The following is a 14169-nucleotide window of genomic DNA, read 5'->3' as shown; positions in this document are numbered from 1 at the left end:
CTGAGATACGAATTTGTAAAAAAAATTTGCATCTTTGTGATTTGGCCTTGAAAAAAAAAATCTAAAACTGTTCCCTCTTATTCTAAAATTTTCTAATTTTGCGCAGTTAATCGGAACGCTATAAGTAGGAAAACCTTTAAATTTGAATGTTGTAATAGTAAAACTACTCGAGATACGAGTTTGAAAAGGGAATTTTGAATTTATGCGGGTTGCTTTCGAAAAAAATAGTTCTAAAATTGTCCATTTTTGTTCTAAATTTTTGTAATTTCTCTCAGTCAATAAGAATGTTAGAAGTAGAATAACCGCTAAATTAGAATGTTGTAACATTAAAAATACCCGAGATATGAGTTTGTAAAGAAAATTTTCATCTTTTCGATTTGTCCTCCAAAATAAAATCTAAAATTGTTCTGTTTTGTTCTAAAATTTCATAATTTAGCTCAGTTAATTGGAATGGTAAATGTAGAAAAACCTCCAAATCTGAATGTTGTATCATTAAAACTAGCTAAGCTACGAATTGTAATAGAAAATTTCCGGTTCGTTCTTGAAAAAAAATTCTAAAATTTTTCCTTTTTGTTCTAAAGTTCTGTAATTTATTACAGTGATTACAAATTACAGAACTAGTAAAACTGCCAAGTTTGAAAGTTTTCGGACACGTAAAAATTAAGAAATTTTTACAAATTTTCATTTTCACTTCAATTAAATTCTGTACCTTTGTCAGATTTCATCCTAAAGCAGTGAAATTTGGAGGTTTAATTACTTTAGACTTTTAGAGCAAGAAATAGAGTTTTTAGAAATTTTTATTTCGAAGACGAACTAAGAATTTTCATGGCTTTTACTTAAATTCCGGAACATTGTCAGATTTCATTTTAAATCTGTAAAATTCAGAGGTTTTACTACTATAGACTTGCTAATTTACTGCTCTAAATTCCAAATTTTTTAAGCAAAAAATAAAGTTTTTAGAAATTTTTATTTCAAAGACGAACTAAAAATTTTCATGACTTTTACCTAAATTTGGTAACTTTGTCAGACCTCATTTAAAAACTGTGAAATTTAAAGATTTTATTACTTTAAAGTTGCTAATTTACTGTTCTAAATTCCAAATTTTTTAAGCAAAAAATAGAGTTTTTAGAAATTTTTATTTCGAAGACGAACTAAAAATTTTCATGACTTTTAAATTCCGTAACTTTGTCAAATTTCATTTTGAAACAATGAAATTTGGAGGTTTTATTACTTTAGACTTGCAAATTTACTGCTTTAAATTCCAAAATTTTAGAGCAAAAAATAGAGTTTTTAGAAATTTTTATTTCGTAGACGAACTAAAAATGTTCACGACTTTTACTTAAAATCCGTAACTTTGTCAGATTTCATTTTAAAACTATGAAATTTGGAGGTTTTACTAGTTCAAACTTGCTAATTTACTGCTCTAAATTTAAAAATTTTAGAGCAAATAATAGAGTTTTTAGAAATTTTTATTTTGAAGACTAACTAAAAACTTTCATGGCTTTTACTTAAATTCCGTAACTTTGTCAGATTTCATTTTAAATCTGTAAAATTTAGAGGTTTTACTACTATGGACTTGCTAATTTACTGCTCTAAAATCCAAATTTTTTAAGCAAAAAATAAAGTTTTTAGAAATTTTTATTTCAAAGACGAACTAAAAATTTTCATGACTTTTACCTAAATTTGGTAACTTTGTCAGACCTCATTTAAAAACTGTGAAATTTAAAGATTTTATTACTTTAGAGTTGCTAATTTATTGTTCTAAATTCCAAATATTTTAAGCAAAAAATAGAGTTTTTAGAAATTTTTATTTCGAAGACGAACTAAAAATTTTCATGACTTTCACTTAAATTCCGTAACTTTGTCAGATTACATTTTAAATCTGTAAAATTTAGAGGTTTTACTACTATGGACTTGCTAATTTACTGCTCTAAATTCCAAATTTTTTAAGCAAAAAATAAAGTTTTCAGAAATTTTTATTTCAAAGACGAACTAAAAATTTTCATGACTTTTACCTAAATTTGGTAACTTTGTCAGACCTCAATTAAAAACTGTGAAATTTAAAGATTTTATTACTTTAGATTTGCTAATTTACTGTTCTAAATGCCAAATGTTTTAAGCAAAAAATAGAGTTTTTAGAAATTTTTATTTCGAAGACGAACTAAAAATTTTCATGACTTTCACTTAAATTCCGTAACTTTGTCAGATTACATTTTAAATCTGTAAAATTTAGAGGTTTTACTACTATGGACTTGCTAATTTACTGCTCTAAATTCCAAATTTTTTAAGCAAAAAATAAAGTTTTCAGAAATTTTTATTTCAAAGACGAACTAAAAATTTTCATGACTTTTACCTAAATTTGGTAACTTTGTCAGACCTCAATTAAAAACTGTGAAATTTAAAGATTTTATTACTTTAGATTTGCTAATTTACTGTTCTAAATGCCAAATGTTTTAAGCAAAAAATAGAGTTTTTAGAAATTTTTATTTCGAAGACGAACTAAAAATTTTCATGACTTTCACTTAAATTCCGTAACTTTGTCAGATTACATTTTAAATCTGTAAAATTTAGAGGTTTTACTACTATGGACTTGCTAATTTACTGCTCTAAATTCCAAATTTTTTAAGCAAAAAATAAAGTTTTCAGAAATTTTTATTTCAAAGACGAACTAAAAATTTTCATGACTTTTACCTAAATTTGGTAACTTTGTCAGACCTCAATTAAAAACTGTGAAATTTAAAGATTTTATTACTTTAGATTTGCTAATTTACTGTTCTAAATGCCAAATGTTTTAAGCAAAAAATAGAGTTTTTAGAAATTTTTATTTCGAAGACGAACTAAAAATTTTCATGATTTTCACTTAAATTCCGTAACTTTGTCAGATTACATTTTAAATCTGTAAAATTTAGAGGTTTTACTACTATGGACTTGCTAATTTATTGCTCTAAATTCCAAATTTTTTAAGCAAAAAATAAAGTTTTTAGAAATTTTTATTTCAAAGACAAACTAAAAATTTTCATGACTTTCACTTAAATTTCGTAACTTTGTCAAATTTTTATCCTGAAACTGAAATAGTGTACACGTGAAACACACTTTTGCTATTTTGTGTACCAAGAATTGCTCAGAAACTTTTGACAATTTGTTTAGAACAATAAAATCAAAGTCCACACAAAAATTCAGCTTTATGCGAATTATTCCAAAGTTCATGTTTATTTGGCCTGGACTATAATAAATAATTGCACATTTCGCTGGCATTGTCTTGTAGACTGGCGCTTTAACCAGTACCACCTTGTATATTGACCAAAGTTTGTTAGGGGCGCATTATTCACTCAAAGTTATCAGAGGATCTACATCTAGCCTACAATAGCAACATAGGAACAGCAATTAAGCATGCACAAAGATATCCGTCTTCCGGTACATTTACTTATGAAGACTATCGTGTTTAAGTTGTTGTATCAGAACTGATAATACGCACACAAAATGTGTGCAGACACGAACCAAAAATTCCCTAAAAACGCGTCACGATCGATCTCTCGCCAAGTATTTATCGAAATGGAGTTGCAAAGACGGTAATAATTCAGTTAAACCGATGGAGAAAGTTCAAAGCAACAATTTACAGAGCAACTCCTGCTTAAACCAAAATCCACACCTTGTAAATTGACAAGTGGTTTAAGCAGCTCCGGGTTAAGAGCACCTTAGAGCCTTCACTATACATGGAAATTCCGCATGAAGTGTTGGCGGAAGAACGGATAAAGACAGAATGGGGGATAGTACCAGCGGCTGATAAGGAAGGACTGAAAATGGCTCGGTCGGCCGCAAATAGCGAAGGAAACAAGGGTGCAGATTACAGATACCCCGCTTTGCTTACTGTTCCTCTTAAGTATGTCGGCAATTATTTCGGGAATCTACTTTCCCTCTGATGTGTTTAGGCGCGATCGAAGGCGCCATGGACGCGCTAATTCTTTACGAGGGGATGGCGGTTAAGAAATTACGTTGCAATGTCGGTTTCAAACTAAAAAAAAATGAACTGAACTGAATATTTCCAATAATGGCCGCAGGTCACTCCCTGATTGTAATCAACTAAATTTCCATTTCTCTCCCATTTAAAATCTGTTGTTATTAATTTATAATAGGGAAGAACATTCCCAGAGGAACGGCTTACAACTAGGAAACATTCTAATCCCTATATTCTGCATATCCCCTGTATTCTCTATTGTTGCTAGATTTACCTACTGCGAGTTTTCGTGTTGCACGTTTGCAAACTTATGCGTTTTCTTGAACACAAACACAGGTCTGGATTCAGAGATGATCTTGAAAAAATATTTTTTTAGGTTCCACTGCACAAAACTTTATTTTCGTCATTTTTTTCTTGGAAACTTGCAAAGTTATGGGATTGCTTACAAAGTTTTTGAAAGCTAATTTAATTGGCTTTTAAACGACCTATAAAACTCAGCGATAGAATGAGTACTTTTCATGGTATTTTTAAATGTCCAAAAATTCGCTAATTTTAGTGATTTTAATATGCAATTTTGCATGTAAATCAAGAATTATTACATCGATTTTTTATTGTAATGCTTCATTGAAAAAGCTGAGATCTTGCCTTTTTGACTCGCCGACCAATGCATTGATATCTCTTATGGCTTAGAAGTTACAAAACAAAAAACATTCAGAAGTTTTCCAAAAAATTAAAAACATTTTTATTTTTGAGACAATTTTTTTAAAAACTCAACGCCGTTGCCTAAAAAATTCAAATTTCTAGACACATTTTGAGTTTTAAAATGACTTCAATGCTAACGCAGCACTGAAAAACACATTTTAGAAACTTCTTGAAGATGATGAATAGCTCTTAGTTTGCTTATAGACCAAAAAAAATTGTGGAAATCTTTAAAAAGAATTGTTCAGAATTTTAGACTCAAATATTCGCTAAGCAGTTGGAAAGTTGGCACAAAATGAAGAGGTGGATGGCACTAAAAATTTAATATTTGTGTCTGCTAGAACTTATTTTCCGGACAATCTGATGGCAGCAACCAATGAAAATCATCATAAATTCTACGGAAAATTTTATCAAAATTGAAACGAAAACGTGTTTAAATTTCATTAAATTATAAAAAAACGCGACCAACAACTTTTTAACAGTTGCTGTAGAATTTTTATCTGTGATCTTCCATTATGAGCAGTGAATCAAATTTATCAAAAAAGTACAATTTTGTGTGGGGTCAAATCAAAATTTTTAAAAATCTTCGAAAGTTAACAAAACCTTTTTTTTTTGTTTTGCAACTTCTAAAAGGCAAGAAAAATTTTGTTTAACACCGCGTTAGAAAACAGAGAACTCAACCGTTACAATAACGTATTACAATAAAAATTCAGGAATTCTTTGCAAAAACTGTTCATTTTTCGAAATTTTCATCAGTTTTCCTCAAATATCTTGGCCAAAACTAACGACATCTATAGTTTGTTGGACATTCTCTTTGTAATGATGTATTATAGAGTTTCATAAAGCTCCGAGTTGTTAAGCAAAACTAAAAAAATCAAAATTAAGCGCGGGGCACTTACTTTACAAATATCTCCGAATCCTGACCTGATGAAGCAAAACGGGCTTCAGATTTAGAATCAGGAGACAATTTTACTTTAGAAATGACTTTCGACTGCTGCGCTACAAATCCCATGCAAAATTTGTTGACTAAAATAAAATAAATTAATCCGGCGCCTCCACCAATTTTAAACTTTTTTTAACATTACTCCAATCTCTGACTTGAATCTTCCAAATGGCAAAAAATAAAAATTTGTTTAACACCGCATTAGAAAGCAGAGATCTCAGCCTTTATGAAGGCGTATTGCAATAAAAAATGGAAGTTCCAATTTCTCCAAAAAAGCGTCAAAAATTATTCGTTTTTCGAAATTTTCATTAGTTTTCCTCAATTATCTTGGCCAAAACTAACTTTCCCGGTAACTTCTTTAGTTTGTTGCGAAGCTTATTTTAATACTTTTCCGATGATGTATTAATAGAGTTTTACAAGATTGCGAATTGTTAAGCAAAACTAAAAAAACCAAAAGTGATGGGCATTTAATTTACAAATATCTCAGAGTCCTGACCTGGTAGAACAAAACGGGCTCCTGATTTGGAATCAAGAGACAATTCTGCTTTAGAAATGACTTTGAAGTGCTGCGGTACAAATTCCATCCAAAATTTGTTAATTAAAATGAAAAATTAACCTGGCGCATCCACCATTTTTAAACATTTTTAACATCGCTCCACTCTTTGTCTTGTAACTTCTAGATAGCAAGAGATAAAAATTTGTTTAACACTGCGTTAAAAAGCAGAAATCTCAACCTTTATAATGACGTATTACAATAAAAAAATCAAAGGACCAATTAGGAGTTCTTTGCAAAAAAGTGTCAAATTTTTTTTTTAAATTGTTTGCTTTTCGAAATTTTTTCAAATAACTTTCCCAGAGACTTGGAAAAAAGTTTTCTATGCGCAACATTTTTAGTTTTCAACGGAATTATGGTGAAATTTTGGTGACTGTAGTGTCCTCAATGATTAATTCTCCAATTTTTACCCCCTCGCCGCCCCAATTTCGCCAAGTTGCGCCACGTCCACTTCAACTTCCAGTTTCTGGGCCAAAATGGAAATTGTTTTATTTGTATCTAATACCACCCCAACCCGTTAAACGCAGTTTGATAAATGTTGGGATCCTCAGCTGGCTACTGAAGAGATAAAATGTTGCAAAGGAAAATTACGAAACGAGGTGGTCTTTTTAAAAGCAGTTTTATTACCTACTTCTTATTTTACACAGTAAATTCAACTGTTATTTAAACCTTAACGAAATAATATTATTCCGCCGTTTCATTTCCCCATGAAAATGAGAGCGAAATGTTGAATAGGAGTAATCTGCTATACAAAAGTCGGGTCATTTGAGGGTAATATTCGAAGCTTCTTTTTATTTTCGTTGTGGGGCATTTTTCGGGGGAAATTGCGTTGTTAATACGAATCGTAATTAGCGCAAAGCCATGGGGCGAAAATGGTGGATGCGCCGGTCTAAATTCGCGATTTTTTCAAGTTCCGGATCCTTCGCAATGCCGCACCATCTGCAACAAGATCTGCAAACCACAACTGGTCGCCGAATATCCAACCAAACTGTTATAAATCGTTGGCAGGAAGTCGGTTTGACATCGTACAGACTCCGAGGCCCCCAACTATTACCGCAATTCAACAACGAGCGAAAATTGAAGCCGAAAGCAAAGGCTGTAAGATGTCAGTTTTATCTTTCAACGACTTGTAGACGACAAGTGCACAGTCTAGAATTGTTACTTAATAACACATCACCAGAACTGACTGCTTTAGAGTGCAAAAATTGCATTAACCACGACTTGGTTTTTTGCAGGGAAATCTGTTGCCGAAGCATTTTTCTCGAAAATAAATTATTGCATTTGTCAATGTCATCTCAAATGCAAGAATGTTTAACGGCGGCGTTCACATTATTAAATTCTAAGTGACATAAAACATCGCTTTAAAAGGATTATGAATTAGTACGTCGTTTGTTATCTAAGGCGGAAAATGGACATGAAGGATTTTGGATATTTGTACACAGGCACCGCCAAGCCACGTGCCGACTATCAGTAACTGGCAAAAAAAAATTTTATGTATCGGCAATAGTTTTGGCGTCGCGACGCCTTAAAAATTAGAATTTTAACGGATTGTGAGGATTTGTATTTTTTATTAACAATGTCCCTGAATAGCACTTTTATCAGCAATTTTAAAAAAAAATATCGAATGTTTATTAATTAATTTTTCTGTTGTTTATACTTCTTCTATGTATTTGTTTATTTTTTTTTCTCTTTCATGTCTCCATAATATTTTTTTTGTTATTATTAAAAAATTTGTATTTTCTATTATGTCATAGGGTCAAAACCTTGATCAGTTCTACTGCCTTTTGGCCCTTTTTGTGATAAAAAGGTTTTTTTTTGAATATTTTATTTTATTTTTATTTTGTCTAAGTTTTTTTGTTGTTGTTTTTTTACCACAAATACAGATTTATTATTATTTATTATTATAGATTCCAATAGGATATTAGGTCCCGCCAAATTTAAAAAGTGCATAAATCTTGATAAATTGAGCCCAAAAAAATCGATTTCGGTCTATATTTCGCTCATCTTTGGAAAAAAAATAAGTTAATAGTGCTCATTTTACGCAGAATTTCACTAGGATTCCAAATCCGAGCCCAGAATCTATATGCGACAAGAAATAGTTGAGTTATGGCCGATTAAAGTTTGAGTTAATGAATTTTAGTTGCGAAATTTCCAATGCTCAATATCTCCAAAGTACGACAGATAGAAAAAAACGGTCTTTGCCATAGTTTTTCTCGCGATGTTTTTGTCTAGAAAGCGGTCGCAGATATCCAAAATTCGATAGTCAATTTGGTTAAAAAAAAATTACGGCTCCCACTATGAAAAAAAATACATTTTTTGATTATTGACCGCGTCTGGTAAACTACTCGACATCTCGCTTATTCTCAAAGTAATTTTAAACTATTAGTGCTCATTTTACGCAGAATTTCACGTTCATTTCAAAACGGCCCTTATTTTTCTTGTCTGTCAACAAATAACTAAATTAGAGACGTTTGAAATTGGAGGGCCAAAATTTTAAAGCTTCGGAAAAGATTTTCGCTCGATACCTACGGAATTATGACGAAATTTTATTTTTTTCAGTTGGAAGTTGGCTACTTTTCGTCTCTGATTAATACAGTTGATATCTCGTTTATTTAATGAATCAATTTTGATCTATAATAATACGCATTTTACGCAGAATTTTACGTAGAATCCAAAAAGGTGAGAATCGTTAAGAGCGGCCTAAAAATAACAGAGTTGAGAGCAATCAAAGTTTCAGATATTAAATTTTGGAAAATTTTCAAAGCTCATCTCCGAAACTACGAAAGATTTTGAGAAACGGTTTTCACCATCGTTTTTCTCTAGTCATTTTACTTTAAAATCCGCCGTCAAAAGTCGAAAATTCGGTGGTAATTTTTTTGGGCAAATAAATTTTGCGACTCAATCGATGAAGAATTTTCAATTTTTCGTTTTTCGATCGCCCCTCGTAAACTATTTGCCCTTTCGATCTGAAATTTGGCCAGTAGATAGATTTCAAGCTCCTCTTTCGATCGATAAATAATTCAATAATATTACATGCAGTTTTCGCCCCGAAACAGCGTCTTAAAAATGACTCTAAAAACACCCTCAGAAAATCTAGTTCGGTCGACATCTCGGTTATTTGTTAAGGAAATTTAAGCTCATTTTACGCAGAATTTCACGCTGATTCCAAAACTGTCCTTATTTTTTCCGAATATCAACAAATAATCGATTTAGAAACTTTTTTCTCAAATTTAAATCACAATTTGCATAAAATTTAAATTATAAACTGAGATATTTTTATCACAGCCATGTAGACCGGAATTTGAATTAACGAGTAGCCAAACTAACAGTGATAGAAAACAAATTTTAAGCACAACATTTCGTATCGCCTAATGTAATTAAATTAAACAAACGCGCGGTTTATATTCTATGAGTGAAAAATCATACGTCGAGAGCGCTCTAGCTGACATGAAAATTCCAAATCATCACCAATTTTCCGCCGACGGGAAGTTCATTTATTCTGTTTAAATATTTAATAAAGCATGACAGATATTTGCAACCAATATTGATGCACAAACAAAAATCATTTTACCGTTAATAAGCGTCTGCTTAACATTCAGGTATCGCCCACAGTCATACATTTTTCCATGCAAACGTCGAATTATTTGTGAGTTGTCATCTTCAATTTCGGGAAACATTGACAGCAAACGTGGCGTTCGTAAAGAAACTAGAGCAAAAATTGGTCATTAAGACGGCCGAGGAGCAAATTAACTTTAAATGTTTGCTTTGGTTGGAAGTTTCTTTCTCGGCTAACGAAAGTTTTAGTTACCTGGAACAACAGCATTAAGTTTAATTTCCATTATTGTGTTTACTAGGAGGACATAAAGTCTGCGATTTTTCCTTGCGCGAGTTTAAGTAGATGCAGATTGTGAGTGTATTAAATCAGGCTGACCATGCATGCACATTAAAATCCTCAGGACGGCGAAGAGACTCATTTGAATTGCTAATTTGTTATCTGAAACACTAAACTAGACATGACACACTCCTTGGAAGCTCACTGGAAAAAATATTTCAAGCGCAATCCGATTAGGACGCAGATTTGATTGCAGCGCTCACAATAAATTAACGCCGGTAATACGAATATAAATTTTAATGGGATATGCCATTACACTCATAATAACCAAATAATCCAAATGAATTTCGAAAGTAGAAATGATTTTTCCGCAAGTCCTAAACATCGATGACTCATTAATTATTTTGTAGATTCGACTAGTAATGAAATGAATGTTCAAATTTTGTTGATACTGATTATGGCGTACGAGTATCGATGTTTATTATTTATCATTGCAATCACAATTGTGTGCCAGGATTCCGCACAGTTCATTAATCCTCGAAATCAGAACTGGAACGAATTTTTTATTCTTCAAATTAAATAAATTATCGAGTCTCATTAATTAACGACTTATTAGATAACCAAACATATTCGGATGGCGTCGATAAGTTCCGAGAGAGAAATAAAACAAACTGTTCGCCGAGAGAATTAAAGAATTAAAATTCCGTGTTCCTCCGATGTAATAAATTATATTAATCCTCCGGATCATGGAAAGTGAGTGCCGGTATCGGAGAAAATCTTTCGCTCGACGAAAAACTAAGTAAATTGTGGACATTTTCACAAGCGTTTTTCTCTCACTAGTTTCACTAGTATTGATTTTTCCGATTATATAAACAAATACTTTGTCCCTAATTAAAAGTTCGGTGTTTCAACATAAACTCTTTTAATTAGTCTGTGTTGTTTCTTTATTCATATTTATGTAGATCCCTATCAAAATGTTTGTTTTTATTTCTCTTCTCAATTAACTCACTATTAGTTTTAAAACAATGTTTGTTCTATCAACAGTTTGCTAATTACGAGGATTGTTTTTCATGAGAAAATTATCTTTTGCTCCCTTTGTACCGTGATAAATGGAAATGTTAAATTATGTAGTTAATAAATATTTTACTAGACTACAGAAATAAACGCGACCATTCTTAGCCAGGAGCTAACGAATATAACTAATTTAATTAAAGATACATGGCTATCAGATTTTATTTAAACCTAACCTCCATCTTCCTGCAGATAATTTTTTTAAGGCGTCAAATTTAAAATGCGGCTGTGTGATTGGTCGATATCAGAGCGCATTACACAACCCTGATTTTTAAAAACATCTGCGGAATGGCAAAGAAGAACTGTCACATTTGTCAGATTGTGAACTGAATTTAATTTGTAGGTTATTTTCAGTGTTGTCAAATCGAAATTTCAATTATCCCTAGATTCTAAGCTAAAAAATTCCTAGAGATCATGAATTTCAAATCAGTTCGGTCGTCATTTCGCAGATTTTTCACGGAAATCGCTTAATTTCACTTTTCCTGCAGGGGCGCCAAATTTAAAATGCGGTTCTGTGATTGGTTGTTCAGCAGAGCCAGTTAAACAATGCTGTTTTTGTTAAATTCCTGTAAAATGTCAAACAAGAACTGTCATTTGTCAAATTGTCACGAAACTGTAGTAGCATCAGCAATAAATTTGTTTTTGTTATTTGCAGATGGACAGTGGCGGGCAAAAAGAAAAAGTCTTGGACCACATTTTTTCATAAATTGAAAGTTCAAGCATAATGACGACTGTTGTAGGTTTATCAATGACATTAACAAAACAAAAGAAAAAATTACATTGACTAATTATAGAGCGGTTTGTTTATTTTATTTTACTTTTTATTTTTATGCAATCTGTAAAATACCTTTAGCACGAGTTGAAGTTAGCCACTGATTTGTGATTCCGGTGGTATCAAATTTGAAATCGTAGAAAAAGTATAGTAAGTGACACGTTTGTAAACTATTCTAGACACTCGTACTTTAAACACTCGCTCCGCTCGTGCCGAATTAAACTCGTGACTAACAAACTTGTTACACAATATACTATTTTCCACTTCCGTTTTAAGTTGCCATTTTAGTCACGAGTTGAAATTGACAGTTGGTTGGAAATTGATTTGTGGTTTCAAATTTAAGATCGTAGAAAAAGTATAGTATGTAACACGTTTAAAATTATCTAGACACTTGTACTTAAACACTCGCTCCGCTCGTGACTAATGTGACATTAAACACTTGTTACATATCATACTGCATTTACATTGTAGACACAAATTACCCCTTGTAGGTCAATAATTATTAAGTATCATTTATTGGTAGTTAAAATAACCTCCTATTAGTAGTTCAACAGTAGTGGAAAATGTCGTTCAAGAACTCTACCACTTGATTTTAAAAAACTGGTCAGTTGCTCGTGGCGCCATCTATTAATCAAAATTGACATGTAGTCATTACAGGTATCTAACTTCTCCCTTTCAAAACCTCCTGCAGGAAAAATAACACAATTTGGTAAAAATTTGACAGATGTGACAGTTCTTGTTTGACATTTCACAGGAATTGTGTTTAAAAAATCAGCAGTGGGTAACTAGCTCTGCTGAACGACCAATCACAGAGTCGCATTTTAAATTTGGCGCCTACAAAATCTGTCAAATCTAGACAATCTAAATGTTTATAAAGAAACTAAAGTGTTAGACAGTAAATAAATAAAACGAATAATAGACAAATTAAAGAATAAGAAAGGGCAAAGGAACTGTCGGCATCAGTGGAATCTCAACTATTTGACGGATGTGCAAAACGCAAAGGAACTGGAGAATTCGAAAAATTTTAGGAATCTGAAAGACTCCCGGAATCTGAATCCGAAAAATTTCACATCATTTTGGATTCCTAAACAAAAAGAGCTTCTAAAATTGAACATTTCGAGTATATTTAACCCTTTTAAACATTTAAATTTAAGTACTTATTTGAAACTGCCAACATAAATAATACATTTGATTGAACCCGAATACCTGAAATTGGAAAATTTGAAAAAACGAGTTAGCAAGCTCCGTCTGAAAATTTAACAGTCGTTAATTTGGGGTCTGACAGGATACAAACAACTCGAAAGCACCTAAAATTTTCATAATCGCCGTCGCACCAATTTCATGTAGATTTTGGGGGTTTCCCGGAAAAATGTTAATAACCGCAAAAGCGTACTTTGAGGGTTTTAAAAAGTTGCAGTTTCTGAACCAAAAATGAGTAAATTTGGTGTTTTGGTACGTAAATTTTTCGAGTTCTTACAATCAATAAGTAATTTAGGGAATGAAATGTGTAAACACTTAAAAAGTACATTACTTGATTGGTTCTATCAAAAGCACGAAAAATCTAAAGTAACATCAAATAATTCCACGTTACTCACCATAATGGTATTTTTTATGAAAATATCCGCCTCTGCTTTTAATTTATTCCCTATTTTAAACAAAGCACTAATACAGTCGCGTGCTGCATAAATTTATTTAAATTTTTAGCAAAGCGGCGAAATAAACCGTTTAAATTTCAATAATAATCAAGCTCGGAAATTACGGCACCACGAAAAGATCGTTTATTTATTTATTTTACCGAAAACAGAAACTCGCTTACCGTAGAAAACGCAGGTGACTAGAAGAACGAAGCTCGTCGCAGCTCGCATCTTCAGCGACACATTTTTCAAGAACAAACTAACCTACGAAAAACTCTCACGTTGGTGTTCCGGATGAGCATAGCAGTCGCGTGAAAATGTGTTCAGAGCATCTGGTGAAACACCCCTTGCAGACAGAGTCCGGGCGCAAACTGCCGGAGTTGAGTAGAAATGTGCGCTCCGGAGATCGGCCCGGATTTGGATTGGCGGAGAAAGCACACCTCGCCCAATGAGGACGAAGAATAACGCGCAGATTATCTATTTTTTTTACCTGATTTTTTTCGAAACATTGGGCCGGAGCTTAAATGATAGTTGTAGGAATTAATTTCTGGATTATCCGGGAAAATTAAAAAGTCGGGATTTCGTAAGGCGGGAAATGACCGAAAGTTTTCGAATTACATTTCAATGAAAGAGGTGACAGTTGATTCAAAGCAGGGGAGAATTTTTTTATTTTATTATGAGTAAACAAGTTGAATCTTATCCGATCAATA

The 14169-nt window shown here is 32.1% G+C and overlaps 1 protein-coding gene across 2 annotated transcripts in view; it reads right to left on the bottom strand.

The window, feature by feature from the left end:
• LOC148166169 (carbonic anhydrase-related protein 10-like) overlaps positions 1 to 14169 on the bottom strand; it is a 159639-nt gene that overhangs the window by 118172 nt on the left and 27298 nt on the right. Inside the window, exon 1 of one of the 2 annotated variants that reach the window (XM_088049019.1) lies at positions 13642 to 13826. The exons of the other annotated variant lie outside the window; for it this stretch is intronic. Coding sequence (XP_087905145.1) covers positions 13642 to 13690 — 49 coding nt within the window. The 5' untranslated portion in view covers positions 13691 to 13826. Of the gene's footprint in view, positions 1 to 13641; positions 13827 to 14169 lie in introns of those variants that run through there. 2 annotated transcript variants of the gene reach the window in all.

The sequence above is a fragment of the Gnatocerus cornutus genome, unplaced genomic scaffold (genome assembly GCF_029298725.1).
Source record: "Gnatocerus cornutus isolate USDA-ARS CGAHR unplaced genomic scaffold, icGnaCorn1.1 ctg00000023.1, whole genome shotgun sequence".
NCBI lineage: Eukaryota > Metazoa > Arthropoda > Insecta > Coleoptera > Tenebrionidae > Gnatocerus > Gnatocerus cornutus.
The sequence above is the reverse complement of the archived record's forward strand: the minus strand, read 5'-3'. Positions and strand labels throughout refer to the sequence as shown.